At 46.4% G+C, this 16,686-nt stretch overlaps 1 protein-coding gene across 7 annotated transcripts in view; it reads right to left on the reverse strand.

The window, feature by feature from the left end:
• The window catches only part of NHSL2 (NHS like 2), an 83,612-nt gene that overhangs the window by 38,546 nt on the left and 28,380 nt on the right, over positions 1-16,686 (reverse strand). The window contains exon 1 of one of the 7 annotated variants that reach the window (XM_012435618.3): positions 13,571-13,639. The exons of 5 other annotated variants lie outside the window; for them this stretch is intronic. In XM_012435618.3, coding sequence (XP_012291041.2) covers positions 13,571-13,598 — 28 coding nt within the window. In that variant the 5' untranslated portion in view covers positions 13,599-13,639. Of the gene's footprint in view, positions 1-13,570; positions 13,640-16,686 lie in introns of those variants that run through there. One more of the 7 variants, XM_064368992.1, reaches the window with a different exon arrangement.

Here is a 16,686-nt window from a genome sequence, read left to right on the forward strand (position 1 = left end):
CTGGAGTTGGACAGACCTGGCTTTGAGACTCTGCCTCATCATGACCTCGCTGTGTGTTCTCTCTGAACTTAGCTTTCTTTATTGATAAAATGAGGCCAATAATACTTCCACCCTGTCTGCATTCCAGAACAATTAAAGATTGGCCCCTTGATGCTTCAAAGGTCACTGCCTGAGGAGACAAATCAGGAATGGAGATCAGAGCTCGGAGTGGAAGATGAAGCCAGTTCATCTAAGTTCAAAGATAAGTTTTTCCTCTTCCCAAATCCCCCTCATATCTGCCTATTGGCTTGCCTTTACAGAGGTCACCTCTGCCAAACAGTCCTCTATTTTTTTTTTTTTTGAGACAGAGTCTCGCTCTGTCGCCAGGCGCCAGGCTGGAGTGCAGTGGCGGGAGCTCGCCTCACTGCAACCTGCACCTCCTGGGTTCAAGCAATGCTCCTGCCTCAGCCTCGCGAGTAGCTGGGACTACAGGCTTGAGCCACCACAGCCAGTTAATTTTCTTTTGTACTTTTTTTTAGTAGAGACGGGGTTTCACCATGTTGACCAGGATGGTCTCGATCTCTTGACTCCATGATCCGCCCGCCTCGGCCTCCCAAAGTGTTGGGATTACAGATGTGAGCCACCGTGCCAGGCCCCCAAACAGTCCTCTTATAGTGGACACTGTGGTGTGCCGCTAAGATTCCACCTCATGGATACACGACTTATTCTCTTAAATGTTGGCCGAGCTGCCAGAAGGCATTTTGTTGTTAGCCTTCTTTGGAGATTGTGTTGTCCAGTGTCACATCTTGCCAGGGTGGCTCCCTCACCTCAACTCAGGGCAGCTCTGTGGGGCTGTCTCAGCTCCAGAGCTTCCTCTTTGGACTGACTATGGCCTGTGTTGCAGTTTACTTTACCCCCTCTGCAAAATCCTGCTTTCTCGCCCACTTTCCACAGCTGTGGATCCCAAGAGCCTCCCTAACAAACTTCCTGCACACTAATCTCTGCCTCAGGGTCGGCTTCCTGGGGCCTCCAACCTCCTCTGGCAGGGAAGGCCCTTTGCAGTTGGAGAGGCCTGGCCCAGAGACGTGGCTGGCTGCTACCTTTCCAGCTCCCTTTGCCTGCTAATGGCTTCTAGGCAATTCTCTCTTTTAAAAATTGTCACGCTTTTCTGTTATGCTTTCCTTTTTTGTTCTTACTACAAAAGCAAAACATGCTTATCATAGTTAAAAATCAGAACATACAAACAAACAGAGGAAAAGAACATTCATAATCCTACACACCAGAGACAACCACGGCTGATACCTTGGGTATATCTTTCTAGAAATTTTCCTATGCCAAACAAAGATGGAATCATACCGTAAACATTGTTTTGTGGTTTACTTCAGCTCTGTCTCGTTACCACAATAACTATTCTCTGCCAGCCATGTTTAGCTTCCCTATGAGAATGGGGATGTGAAGACTCAGAAGCCTGTGGGCAGTCAGAGGCCGTAGTCCAGCCCCTCATACAGAAGAGATGTGGAAACTGAGTTCAGAAAGAGGAAGGACCTCTTCTCAGGCCCCATACTGAGTTAGCGTGAGGGGGGCTCCTCCCCAGCCACCCGGAGCCTATCCAGATCACCTTCTGACCTGGCTCTGAGCCTCTTTCCAAATGTCTGAATTGCCCAACCAGGTTCAAGCCAGGGAGAGGAGCAGAAAATGGGACTGGCATAAAACAACTGTGGGAAAATAAAACCAGCCTGTCGATGTCTGTGCCTGGGTCCAGGTCACTTTGCAGATGTATGGTAGGAGCACCTGACAGCAATAACTTAAGAAACGAGGGTTGCCACATAGCAGTTGCTGGGGGAGGGTGCTAAGTGAGGGTGCATGCTTTTTGCAAGAGGTTGTTGTTCTCCTGTCCAGCCTGCTCCCACTGGATCATCTCTGCATGTAAGTTTCCTCTAATAAAACCCTATGTCTCGTTTGCTGGCTACGGGTCTCCTCTTTGGCCTCTTGAACCTGGTACCATCCCTACTGAAGTCAATAGGGGTCTAGCACAACAGCAGGGTTCAGCATTTGGTCCTCAGGGGAGTTGGCAAGCTGTGTAAAGAGCACCCTTCACTGCAGGTGGCACCCCTCCTCTTGCTGGGTATTCAGCAACCCCATCTCCCATCTGTTTCCCACAGCAACCAGAGGAATCATCCTCCTCACTCAGGGATGAGGCGATGGGTTCTTAGATATGACACCAAAAGCACAGACAACAAAAGAAAAAATAAACTGAACTTACATCAAAGTTGAAAACTTTAGCACTTCAAAGGCCACCATCAAGAAAATGAAAAGGCAACCCACAGAAATGGAGAAAAGATTTGCCAATCATATATCTGTTAAGGAACTTGCATCTAGAATACAATAAAGATCTCTTATAACTCAATAATAAAAAGAAAAATAAAGGTTAGGCATGGTGGCGCATGCCTGTAATCCCGGCACTTTGGGAGACTGAGGTGGGAGGAATCGCTTGAGGTCAGGAGTTTGAGACCAGCCTGGCTAACATAGTGAAATGCCATCTCTACCAAAAATACAAAAACTAGCTTGGATGTGGTGGCGCAAACCTGTAATCCCAGCTACTCTGGGGGCTGAAGCAGGAGAATCGCTTGAACCCAGGAGGCAGAGGTTGCAGTGAGCCGAGATCGCACCTCTGCACTCCAGCCTGAGCGACAGAACGAGACTCCGTCTCAAAGGAAAAAGAGGAATGAAGTTCTGACCCAAGTTACAACATAGATGAACCTCGTAAACATTAGGCAAAATGAAAGAAGCCAGTAACAAAAAGCCACACATTATATGACTCAATTTCTATGACATGTCCAGATTAGGCAAATCCATCGAAACAGAAAGTTGATTAGTGGTTACTACCAGCTGGAGAGATGTGCGGGTTGGCAAAAGTAGAAAGTGACTGCTAATGGGAAAAGGGTCTTCTTTTTGGCATAATGAAAATGTTCTGGAATTAAATGGTGGTTGTGCATATCTGGGAATATTCTAAGAGCCACTAAGTTGCACACTTTAAATGGGTGAATTACACCGCATGTGAGCTATATCTCAAGAAAGCTATTAGCAAAGAAAGAAGTAAATTATATCCCGTTGCTCCCCAGCACATCTTCCCATTGCCTCTCATCACACCAGACTGAAATGCAAAGTCCTTACCATGGTCTATAAGGCCTGAATGGTCTGGCCTCTGTCCCTCCCTGCTTGCTGGCTCTTTTCTCATCACAGGGGCCTTCTTGCTGCTCCTCAAACATGCCAGGTCCATTCCTACCTCAAGACATTTGAACTGGCTGTTCCCTCTGCCTGGAACACTCTTCTCCCAGATTTTCACATGGCTTGCTTCCTTCCTTCATTTGGGTCTCTGTTGAAATATCACCTCTTCAGATAGACCTCTGGTCCTGCTATAGTGCCCTGATCCTAGTCACCTAGCCACATCATTCTGCTTGCTTTTCTTCATAGCACTTGCCACTACTTGAAGCTTTTCTTGGTAAGTAGTTTCACTGATGACTGTCTGTTTGCCCTATCCTGGACTGTAAGCTCCTTGAGGTCAAGGACCTTGTCTGTCTTGGTCACCAGCATATCCACAGTGCTTGGCACATGGCAAGTGCCCATTAAATGCATGTTGAATGAATAAATGAGTGAGTCTCACTTCAGCCAACTGTCTTTACAAGTATCCATTCCTGCTTCTGAGGAGGACTGAGTGTGAGTAAGTCAAGGGGCTGTGTGGCCCCTCCCTGCTGCTAAAATGCTACCATGGAACTGCTGGTGATGCTACTGCTACTGCTGCAATTCTTTAATTTACCTTATCCTCTTTTTTTGTTTATTTCAATGCACGTATTTATTTGACTGGTCACATTAGAGACACAGTGGCAAAATTGATTGCTTTTCTTTTTTTTCAATATCACTGCATTTTTTTGTTTCCAATTTTATTTATTTATTTATTTATTTATTTTTATTGTACTTTAGGTTCTGGGGTACATGTGCAGATCATGCAGGATTTTTGCATAGGTACATGGCAAGGTGGTTTGCTGCCTCCATCCCCCCATCACCTACATCTGGCATTTCTCCCCGTGTTATCTCCCCCTGACCTCCCCACCCCCCCCCCCGCTGTCCCTCCCTTGGTCCTCACAACAGACCCCAGTGTGTGATGCTCCCCTCCCTGTGTCCATATGTTCTCATTGTTCAACACCCGCCTATGAGTGAGAACATGTGGTGTTTGATTTTCTGTTCTTGTGTCAGTTTGATGAGAATGATGGTTTCCAGGTTCATCCATGTCCCTGCAAAGGACACAAACTCATCCTTTTTTAAGGCTGCATAGTATTCCATGGTGTATATGTGCCACATTTTCCTTGTCCAGTCTATCATCAATGGGTATTTGGGTTGGTTCCAGGTCTTTGCTATTGTAAACTGTGCTACAATGAACATACATGTGCATGTGTCTTTATAATAGAATGATTTATAATCCTTTGGGTATATACCCAGTAATGGGATTGCCATTCTTACTGTGGGACTTTGTAAAAGTCTCTTCACTGACCTAAGACTCAGTCTATATTCGCAAAACTGAGATAATAATAATGTTTCATGAGGTTGCTATGAGTGTGTCCAGTACTTAGCTCAGTGCCTGGCTCACAGTAAAGACTCAATGAAGAGTGGCTATTGCTGTTATTTAAGCCTCCCACCTCTCCTTAATTCCAGAGGGTTGGGACATTCTTTTTGCAGCAGAGTGGAAGACTACTTGCACACCGAGACAGTGCTGGACCTCTGGTCCAGACATCCTCCGCCAGTTAGCTGTCTTTCCCACATAATCCTTTATGGCCTCAGCCTGCATCACCGCAGGCATGGCCCCCGAGAGCAGCCCCAGCCACCTTGCACAAGTCGACCCAGGTAGGGTGGCCGAGTGCTCAACTGGCCTTCATCCTCCTTTTCTGGGAATAGTCAGGGGCCAGGGAGATGCACTCACAAACTGTTTTCCACTATTCTGAAAATTCTCAGTCCCAAAACATTGCACATAACCTCCATGGCCAAGTTACTTTCCTAATTCTTGTTACCATAACAACGCGATTTAATGAAGGAGCAATTTTTTTTTTCTTAAAATAATTCAACCCGTTTCCATATCAACAGGGGTTTATTTTGGTTCCACATGCAGCAAGGGCTTGGTAGCCAGCACCTGACAGCACCGTCTGCACTTTGGGAGGAACTCAGATTTCCAGGGGGCCATCTGAGATGTGGTACAGGGACTGTGGTGGCTGTGTGTGCTGAGGAGACCCTGGCCTCAGTGAAGACAGCAATAGTGTGGGCACCTCAGAAGTTTCTTCTTGGGTTTTTTCTTAGGTGGGAGGATGGAAGAAACAGGGAGAGGTCAAGCCGTTCAGCATCCTGTCCAAAGTCTAGGGCCTACAGAAACCAACTCCCTGTTGCTGGGCCTCTCTCACAAGACCACAGGCCAGGAGGAGAGTCCCAGGGCTGGGGCTGGGCCTCTTTGTTGGAAAGTTTGCTGGAGGGGGTGATAGGAGGGGACAGGGCTGCACAGCATGCATAGTAAATCATTTTATCTGTGCCTAAGCTGGCTGTATGTGACTAGATTCCTTCACAAATTTACTTCTTCAAGAAACATGACTGAGTACCCACTACGTGTCTGGTTCTGTGCAGGGGGCCTAGAGGACACAATGAGATCCAGCCCCTGCCCTTAGGGAGCTCCCAGTCTGGTGATGAGGAGCTCATTCTCAGAGGCTGTCCTCTAGGCCAGTGCTTCTCAAACTTTTTGTGCACACGAATCACCAAATCCCCTGGGGATGTTGTTAAAACTCGGGTTCTGGTGCAGTAGGTGGTGCGGGGGTGTGTGTGCTGAGATTCTGTATTCTTAACACTCTCGTAGGTGATGCTGCTGCTGCTCCTGCTGGTCTTCACACCTTACTTTGAGTAGCAAGGATCTAAGCAACTAAGAAGTTGGTGGAGAAAACACGGGGCCAGAGGGAAGCACTTTACCCCTCTGTTCCCAGCATCCTCGCGGGGATGCTCAGTCCTGTGGGTTTTGGCTGCATCTCCTACTGGAATGGGGTGACTTTGTCACTGAGCAGGGAACTCTGCTTTGCTTTCTGAAGAACTTCTCTAAATCTGTGGAGTTTTTAATAAATAAGAATACAAAGGTGGAACAACCAGGGTGTTTAACAACCCTACCTGAGGGGCCATCAGAATTGCTTCGATTCATTTCTGGGGAAGTCTAAGTCAGCCACATAAAGCAGCACGTGGAAGGACAGAGTCCGGCCTTTCTCAATTAAGACCCTGCCTGGGCCGGGCATAGTGGCTCATGACTGTAATGCCAGCACTTTGGGAGGCTAAGGTGGGTGGATCACGAAGTCAGGAGTTTGAGACCAGCCTGGCCAACATAGTGAAACCCCGTCTCTAGTAAAAATACAAAAAAAAAAAAAAAAAAATTAGCCAGGCGTGGTGGTGGGCACCTGTAATCCCAGCTACTTGGGAGGCTGAGGCAGGAGAATTGCTTGAACCTGGGAGGTGGAGGTTGCAGTGAGCTGAGATCGCGCCATTGCACTCCAGCCCAGGCGACAGTGTGAGACTCCATCTCAAAAAAAAAAAAAAAACCAAAAAAAAAACCCTGCTTGAATGCACACTTTGGAGCAATGTGTTTAGAGGGGACAGCATAAGTCAGGAGTCAAGTCCCAGCTCTGTTTCTTCCTAAGCCCTGTGACCTTGGGCAAGTCAAGTCACCTCCCAGTGCCTCATCTACAAAATGGGAATAACAATCACACCTAATTCACAGGATTGTTTTGATGATTAAATGAATTAATGTTTGTAAAGTGCCTGACACACAGCAGGTACCAAAATAGTTCACTCATTCAACAAATACTTAGAGAGCCCTTTCTGTGTACTGGGCCCATAAGCTTGGGGAATACAATGGTGAACAGGACAGATGCAGTCCACGCCCTCATGGAGTTCACACTGAAGCAGAGGAGATTTGAATGATGAGAAGGAACCAGCCACACAAAGAGAAAAACAGCACACAAGGCAGGGGAAACAGCACATGCAAAGGTCTTGGGGTGGAAAAGAATAACTGAAAGGAGCCAGTGTATGTGCGATGTGTGAGTGAGGGGAGCATGGTAAGAAAAGATGTCACAGAGGTGGGCAGGAGCCATATTACTTCAGGGTCTTATGGGCTGCAGCCAGGAATCTGAATTTGATGCTCAACGTAACTGAAAGCTCTTGGAGGGTCTACGGTCTGGAGCAGGGAAGGGACCTGTGTAGTGTGACCTGACTGCTCTCCTTCACTGCCCACAGTGCCGGCAACCTGGGCTCAGTGTTTTCTTCTTGCCTGCCTGACCTGCATCTCCTCAAATTTCTAGAACTAGAAAGCCCATCCAAGGCCTCAGGATTTCGTGTCTAGATGCTCACTGCGGAAGTGCATGGGATGCACACACTACTAGCCTGTTGCAGTTTGCTCAGGCTGGTCTGTGTGCAGAAGGTCTCTGTGCTCAGTGACCACTCTTCTGGCAGTAGAGCAAAGGCTATGGAGCAGAGGACATGAGTTCAAATACTGGCTCTGTCACTTATTAGCTGTGTGACCCCTGGAAACTCATGTTGCCTCTGTGAGTATGTTTCCTTATCTGTAAAATAATGGAAGAATAGTAACTACTTCCTAGGGCAGTTGTGATGATTGAGTGAGTGAATGTGAAGGCAGCATTTCCACTCTCCACCTGGCACCTGGAAAGTGCTGCATGAAGCCTGTGGACAGGCAGTAGGTTGGTGTCTTTGACTTTAAGACTGGGGTGAGTTAATATATGGGTAAGTGCTGCAAACACCCCAGAACCCTTAACAAAGGGCAGCTACTGCCATGGCCAGGATAACACTGCACACCAGTGTGCCACTGGGTCCCAGTTTTTCCTTTTCACCTTGAGGAATCACCAAGACCTGTCAATCTGACCTCCTAAATCCCTCTCAGATCTGTTCCTTCTCCCACTCACTGGCACCTCCCCAAATCAAAGCCCTGTTACTTCTTACCTAAACAATTACAAGAACCTCCTACCTGGTGCTCTTCCTCCCTCAGATCTTGTTCTCTTACGATCCAGCCTCCACAGGGCCATGAGAGTCATCTAGACACAGGCAAATCTGATCAGCTCCTCCCTCTGCCTCAAAACCACCAGGATAAAATGCCAGTTCCTCAACCTGGCTGACAAGGCCTCCCAGGCTGGCCCCTGCCCATGTGCCACTTCCCTTGGGAGCACAATTCACCAGCCTAACTGTTCCTTTACTCTAGAATGACATTATCCCACCCCTGCCCTCTTTTCCACCTAGTAGATGTCTACCCTTGCTGCTAGAGTCTCTGTGATATTGTCCCAACTTCACTTTTTCCTATGGGTTGTTCTTTCCTCCCCCACCCCCCACTCCATTTCCTGTCTGTTGGTGCACATGGGTCCTCCTCCCCACTAGATGGTGAGCCCTGAGGGCAGAGGAGACAGCCCTGTGAGCAGAGCAACGACATCATCTATTATTGTAACGTCAGCACCCAGCCTAGCCAAATCCAGGGCTCATGAGCACAAACAATGGCAGGGCCCAGGCAGGTAACACCAAGGAGAGAAGCAGGCTGAATGGGGCCTGCTGTGAATTGGGGAACTCCCTGCCCATCCACAAGGGGGCAGCACACCTTAGCGTTAGCTGAGTCATCCATTGGGACCAGATCTTAAGATTTTTTTTAAAAAGGTGCATTGATAACTTACATTATTTATTTATTGTTTATTTATTCGTAAGCTCCACTTCTGAGTGTGGAAAGTTAGTTTTTTAAACCATGCAGAACAAAAAAATCTGGACTTCAGGCCACACTTGGTCTTTCAACCTATCATTTTGCAAACTCAGAATTTTTTTTTTTTTTTTTTTTTTGGCATGAGGGACTGAATGAATGAATTTTTCTGGATTCAAGTTTCCTACAGCTACTGTAAATTTCAAAGGTTTGGGGGAACTTATGCGTAGTCAGTTCAGTTGCTATTTGGTTTGATTTTTTGGTGTAAGGACATGAACATCAAAATCGAAAGTCAAGTTTTTACATTTCTCTCTTTAAAAATAAAACCCAACCTTCTTTTACTTGATGGCTATTACAGTATTGCATTTCCTGGGTAGCTCACAGGCCTTGTGAGCAGATCTGTAACCTCAATTGTGGTGACATCCCCTCTTTGAGATGTGGGTCACCCCAGAAGGAAGGGAGGGATGTGAAAGCCACAGAGCCTGTTTCCATGGTGGCTGATTTGCTTAGTTTGGTAACCTCTCATAAACAAACTGTGCAGAGATGGCAACAGCACAGTTCCCTCTAACTTCCACCTACCTCATCCCAACTATCTTAGCCTCAAATAAGAGAGGTTGGGGGAAAGACTGAAGACTCTGAATTACAGGCATCAAGGACTCAAATTCCTTTTAGGCCCTGGCTCCCTGTCCCTGGGACTCCTATAACTGGCTTTGGGCTGCAGAGAAGGACTTACCCAGAGGCCTGCAGGGTAGGAGGGAGCCAGCTGCATTTCCTGAATGGCTGGAACACCAGACCTTGAGGTGCTTGATCCTCTATTCAGGACGAAGGCACTCAGTCCCCCAGCTACCAGGAGTGTTGGTTGATGGCTCACAGTTGAGTCCCTTCTCCAAGGTAAGAACCCCTTTCCTGGGGGGCAGCCTGTATCCAAGGTCTAGTCAATAGATGGGGTGGGGTGGGAGGTAGAGGAAGAAAGGCCCACCTACCTGGCCTCAGTTGGGACCATCTAAAGAGCATCTCAGCTCCAGAGCTTCCCATGTGATCGACTGAGGTCTCCAGTGTAACTACATTGCAGGTGAACTCCTGTCTGTGACCAAACCTGCTCCCTCACAGGTGCTGTTCCAGAAGGCAGTCCCCAACAAATCTCTTGCAGGCAAATTGATATCTCCCAATCTGTTTCTTGGAGATGCCAGTTTATGACAATCCCCTGCCTTGGCCTCTTTTCTCTCACTGCCTTTTCTCCCTTCTTGAACACAATTACTTCAAATGCCCCCATGATCATCTCAGAGGATGACCCTCAAATCTTTCCTGTTGCCACGGCCACTCTCCTAGTCTGCCCACTTGCATTTCTCAGAGCCTGGTGGACATCTTCACTGGATGCCCACTTGTTTCAGTCTCAAATTTAATATATTTAATAGAACCGTCTCCCACTACCCTAATCTACTCTTCCTCCTGAGTTCTGTATTTCTGTTAATGAATCCCAGGCTGGAGACCTTAGCGTCACCTTGGGCAACCTCCTGCTCAGAAACCTTTAGCATTCCCTCAATGCGAGCAGAACACAAGCCCGTGTTCCTTCTCCTCGCACTCAAGGCCTTCCTTGTTGACTCCAATGAGATTGAATTCCTGCCAACCTTCTAATCCAGGATTTCTTAACGTTCTTCTGGCTTGGACTCCATCAGGAGTCTAATGAAACTTATGGGCCCCTACTTGGAATGTTTTTACAAGCACAAAATAAAACACATAAGATTACAAAGGAAGTCAGTTGCATTTAAAGTTATCCATATATGTCTTAAAATTTGCAACATAGTAATATGCATTTCATTATTAACACATTAAGTAACATGAGCTAGTGGCGGGTCCAGTGACTGCCATGATTTTAAATTATTGTCATGAGTGGGACAATAATTCAAGATACCTGCAGCAGCAGTAATGAGATATACAAACATCTGTGGTTCCTATTAGAGATAAAGTCACAGGTAACTGCTAATGCCACTGTGATGTATGGTCTGTGTTCATAATGGAAGAAAAGCTAACTTTCAGTTACAGGTTAATGAAGATAAAGTTGTAATTTTTTTCTCATTCAAGTACATGAACTCCTGGTCAAGCACTTCTGTGCTATGGGGAGTCCATACTGTAGCTCAAATTGGATATCTGCACTTCCCTGAATGAATGTCACGCATCCTACATCCATCCTGGCTGATGCTGGAAACTGGCACTGGGGCACTGGGTCAAGTCGGCCTCACACTCCACATGGACCTTCTGCCACAGGGTGGTCAGGGCTTGGGGCTAAGAGCTGTGCAGAACACTGCCTGCCCATGGGCAGTTCTGGGAAGTTATCTTCTCTGGCTTTTCTCCTCTCAGGTCCCAGGCCCCGTCTGAGCGACTTTACACATTTCTGCTGGCCCAACCAAGATTATCCAGGCACTTAGCTCATTGGGTAGTGCACAGCCATCAAGCAAGCATCTAGTTGAAGATGCCTTTTCCAAGACACCTTTTGGAGCTGTGGAGAGGCCACTACTCTGCTTGAGCCCTTCTCCTGAACTTCAGACCTGGGACTCATCCAGCTCTACTCTTACTTTGCTACGAGATTCGAAATTTCCTGCAATGCATGGGATGGTCCTGTACAATGAAGAATTGTCTTGCCCAGAAGTACCATGGTGCCCTAAGTGAGAAACACTGCTTAGGAAGTTTATAGCTGTTTGCTTAGTGCTTCAGTAATCCTTGGCCTGGGGTGCCAGCAACGGAGGCAGAGCAAATCTGTGGGCATTTCTCTGGACTCTCTCCAGTCCCCTCTGGCCTGAAATCCCAGTGACCTTTTCATCTAGGATTGGGATTGAGGGAGCGAGAACCTTCCCCCACTCCCCCGACTGTGGCCACTGCAGCTCTCAGTTCCAAATCCAAGCTTTCTCGGGCCTGGGATTTTGCTAGGTCAAGAGGAGCTCCCTGGGCCTGACAGCTGCCACTAGGGAGGGAAAATTGGCAAGAAGCTGTATTTAGTTTCCTCCAGATGCCTGGTGGCCTAGGACCCTTGTGGCTCTGCCACCCTGGGAAGGAATGTCTGTCCTAGGCAGCGTCTGCTTTGCAACTGGAGCTAGGGAGGGGGTACTCCCACCCGGGACAGTAGAATGTGCCAACTCCTACTGTGCTTTTGCTGGTGAATCATTTCCAGGTAGGAGCTGTCACAAGTTACCCTGCTGTTCACCTCCATTGCTTTCCATGAACCAATCTAGTTTCCTAAAAACACCTGGTCCCTATTTCCCAGGCCAGAACGCTCCAGGAAATGCCTGCAGCCCATGATTGTCAGAGAAGTGGCTTCTTCTGTTAGTTTGACCTGTATTCTGATGAAAGGAATTAGTCACTAATACTGCAAAAAACAATATTTTGTGACTTTCAAGTTATATCTGTTATGGATAATGAATACTTATATAGGGGTACTTATTATGCTGCTTTATACTTTATAAAGCACTTTATATATTAGGTTGAACCATACTAAATTGCTGGCATCTAAATGTTTTGGGCAGTTTCATAGGGTTAAACCTAATATATTTTCTCATTTATTCCTCACTATAATCCTGGGTAGGTATGTTTAGCCCCATTTTGGAGAGTAGAGTACTAAATTTTAGAGCAGTGAAATAACTTTTGACTAAGATTATATAGATCAGAAACTGCAGGGTTGAGACTTGAACTAAGTCTGCCTGATGCCAAGTCTCATGCTCTTGGTTCTCAAGGTAGGATGATTCAGCCTGTAAGACCACTGCTAGGCTTCAAGACTCCTAGACTACCCTCAGGAATCCACTGGCTGGTTTTACTTGTCACCTTTTCTTAGCAGGGGAGATCAGCAGGTGCATAGATGCCTGCAAGTGGAAGACTCTACAGTGATGAGGTGACAAGTTCTAGTTTTAAGGCTTTGGGAGCCCTGAGGAGGTACAACAAAGACAATATCCAAAGCATGTGAATTCATCTACCCATTTATTCATCCAAGAGACTGCCACTGGGTAGCTCCCGTGTACGTGCCAGGCTCTGCACTAGGTGCTAAGTTAGTGCAGAGCATAGGCTGCCAACGTTCAGGGAAGAGGCTTAATCAGCAGGGCTTCTACCCTCTGGCCAGCCCAAGGAGGGGGCTGGAGCAGTGGAAGCTGGGGTGAGATTACCACGTGCATGGGACTTAGATTTCCTGTGACACTACTCTGTCTTCCTAGTCTAGGCGTGATTTCTTGGGAGGTCACGGCTTGTGAGATCAAACAGAAAGAAGCTGGGCTGTTGCCTGGTGCTTCAAGAGTCTGATACCACTTAAGAGTTTCTAGGCTGCAGGGCTGGAGGAGGCAGCAGTAGAAACGGAAAAGGAATTCTGGTGTTCCAGGCATGGCAATGGGGAAGCTGGTGGGTGGGGCTGATGAAAAAGAGCTCCCTCCCAGGCAGCCATAGGAGGAAATTCCTTTCTCCTGCAGCCTAGCTGCTCTGAACCCTTGGCTCCACCATAGGGTTGGGTGTTGTAGCTGGCCAGCTTGGGGAGAAAAGATTGGGAGGGGGCTGGTTTAGAACTCAGTCAGGCAGTGGGCACGGGGCCGCTGCCTTTGTCCAGAGACAGCATGTTGTCCTGTGGGAGATAATCACATTTCTCAGCTTCCTGCCAACCCAGGGGCCAAACCCCCAAGCCTGCTGTGGAGTCAGAATGCTTCCCAAACCTGGCCTGACTCAGGCCCCACCTGTTCCCAGTGCTCTCCAGCCACCTGCCTCCTCCCACTCTGCCGACACCCATCCAGGCACCAAACCTCGAGTTCAAACCCTAATGCAAGTCTCCTTGCAAGATGCAATTGCACCCATGCTTACCATTCCAGGCTCTAAGCTGTGCTGCCATGGCTGTCACCACTGCCGCTCAGAAGCACACTTGTTCTGGGGCCACACAGTTAAGATATCACGGTTGAGTAAGTCACAATGTTGGTTCCACCCACCACACCCTCCCCAACCACAGTGGTAGGGATTTCCTCAGAGCCCCATTGCCACACACTCTGCTTTTGAAAAAAAAGGAAACAGGCATTGGGTTTTGAGTGTGATGAGAAGCTGTGAACAGAGGCATCTCTGGAGGCAAAGAAAGGGGAACCTGTGACAGACCTCAGATAATCACCTCCTGAGCTCCCAGGCTCTTTCTATTATCTCTGCGGCCAGCAGGCTACAGCTTGTGGAAAGGCCAGGGCATTTATGCAGCAATGTGCATAATGACATGTAAGTTAACGCAGCAGTCCCCAGCCATTTTGGCGCTAGGGATTGGTTTTGTGGAAGACAATTTTTCCACTGACTTGGTTGTGGGGGATGGTTTCAGGATGAAACTGTTCCACCTCAGATCATCAGGCATTAGTTAGAGTCTTATAAGGAGCATACAACTGAGATCCCTCACATGTGCAGCTCACAATAGGGTTCGTGCTTCTATGAGAATCTAATGCTGCTGTTGATCTGACAGGAGGTGGAGCTCAGGCGGTAATGGTCGCTTGCCTGCCACTCACCTCCTGCTGTGTGGTCCAGTTCCTAACAGGTTATGGACTGGTATGGGTCCGTGGCCCAGGAGTTGGGACCCCTGGGTTAATAGACTGCAAATATGACGACTGCATATAAGGTGATGGCCCCATTAGATTATACCATATTTTTGCTCTATCTTTTCTATGTTTAGGTATGTTCAGATACATAAATAGTACTATTGTGTTACAGTTGCCTGTAATATTCAGCAAAGTCACATGCTGTATGGCTTTGTAGCCTCGGAGCCATAAGCTGTACCATATAGCCAAGGTGTGTAGCAGGCTACACTATCCAGGTTTGTATAAGTACACTCTACGATGTTTGCACAATGAGGAAATCGCCTAATGACACATTTCTCTCACAATACACCCCCATTGTGAAGCGAGGCCTGACTGTACTTGGCTCGGCTGTTCTGGTCTGCACTCAACCAGCATACGATGAGTTTATTGGAGTCCACAAAGCAAGGCCCTGGGAAGCTTCACGAGTTGCCCCGAGTGGTGAAGCTGAGGTTTTTGTCCTCAATGTCTGACGTTCTAATCCATTACTACCAACCACAGAGACACACAGCTCAGGTGACATTTTGAACCTCTGCCTGCTCAACTTCCACTGTCCAATACAGTAGCCAGAAGCCACATGTGGCTCTTAAGCTCTTGTAATCGGCAGTCTGAATTGAAATGTGCTGGATGTGTAAAACATACACCAGATTTCAAAGATTGAATATGAAACAAAGAATGTAAAGTATCTCATTAATAATTCTTAATATTGATTACATTGTAAGACACTATTTTTGATATATTGGAGTATATAAAGTATATTGTCAAAATTAATTTCACCTTTTTCTTTTTACGTTTTCAATGTGGCTACTAGAAGTGGGGATACTGGTACCAAAACTGGCAAACAGATGAATGAAATAAAATAGACAGTCCAAAATAAACTTATGTATGTATGAGCATTTAGGGTATAATAAAGGTGGCATTTCAAATCAGCTGGGGAGGGGAATGTAGCTACTACAACGAAATTCAAAATTCTGTAAGTGGCTGGCATTTGTGGCCCACATTATATTTCTATTGGATAGTGTGGTGCTAGACTTTCTATTTTACCTATATGTTCATTAACAAGGGATGGGTTCCACACATCATGATGCATCCACACAAGGGGATGATATGCAGCCATTAAGAAGAACGAAGGAGATCTCTTTGAGTAGAAATGAGAAAACTGCAGAGTTATTAGTAAATTGAAAAAAAAATGGGCAAGGAATGGACCAGCATGTATTGTATGATCTCATTTGTGCATCCAATGCACACAGATGCTTATATATGCATGGAACAAGTTTGCAAGGACACACAAGTAACTGTTCCTCTTGATGATTTTGACATGTATGTTTCACTTGAAACTCTTCAGTACTATTTGAAATTTTAACAGCATATGTGTCATTTTACAATAACAAAACCATTAAATTTTTTTCATATATTTAAAAATGACATATAATGGTTTATATAACATAATACTATTAAAATAAAAATAAATAAAATAAAAAATTGGAAAATATGAGTTTCTATTATTCTATTCATAGCTTTATTTCTATTCCCCCACTTGTAAGCACCCCTCTCAGCTTTCTTATTCTTCCCTTTCTGTCCTATTATTTCCTCACCTTCTCTTTCATCTCTCCTTCAAAACCCACAAGGGTCTATGAATGGGGAACCATTCCACCTCTGTTGGCTCCCCTTGCTCAGCGGCTACCTCTGTCTTCCCGCCAAGGAAGAGCCTGAGGAACGGCACCATATTGGGTACTGCTCAACTAGACACCATAACCAAAGATGGCTGCATCAGCTCTATCAACTGCAGAGAAAGAGACCTACCTAGTGGAAATACATCCTACCATTTCTTCCTAGCAATTTTGCCACATTCATGTTAAAAGAGGGCTATACAAAAGAGAGGACAATAACTTAATAAATTGTGTCTGATTTTTTTCTTTCCTGGTTCAGGGTGGGTGGAGGCAGGGTAAATGCAGGAGGAATTGGAGAAAAGGTTTGGTTCACGTTTGGGAAACCAATTTAATTGACACCTGCAGTTAAAAATCACTAAGAGGGTTTAAGCATTTTGAAAAGAAAACTATAGCGGTTGGAGAAAGTAAAAAAGCTCTCCAGCTTCTGGGAAACAGGTATAACAAGAGATGTGTTCGCTCCAGGGCAGATGGGAACCTCAGTCCTTAGAGTTTAATTGAGAGAGGAAGAAAGACAAGAGGTCTCAGCAGACTGTCAAGCAGATAATAGCTTCTGAAGGGTAAGCCTGCAAGAACTAAGAAATGAAAGCCCTGTTGATGTGTGTAGGGGACAAGTGGTGTGGGAAAATACCAAATTTTCTTTTAAGCTACTCCTCAATGCAAATGGAATAAATTCTTTCGAATAAAGAAGGGCTTTGAATGTCTATTGGAA

This window comes from Aotus nancymaae, unplaced genomic scaffold (genome assembly GCF_030222135.1).
Source record: "Aotus nancymaae isolate 86718 unplaced genomic scaffold, 86718_ANA_hifiasm-v0.15.2.pri h1tg000081l, whole genome shotgun sequence".
In the NCBI taxonomy this organism is placed as follows: Eukaryota; Metazoa; Chordata; class Mammalia; order Primates; family Aotidae; genus Aotus; species Aotus nancymaae.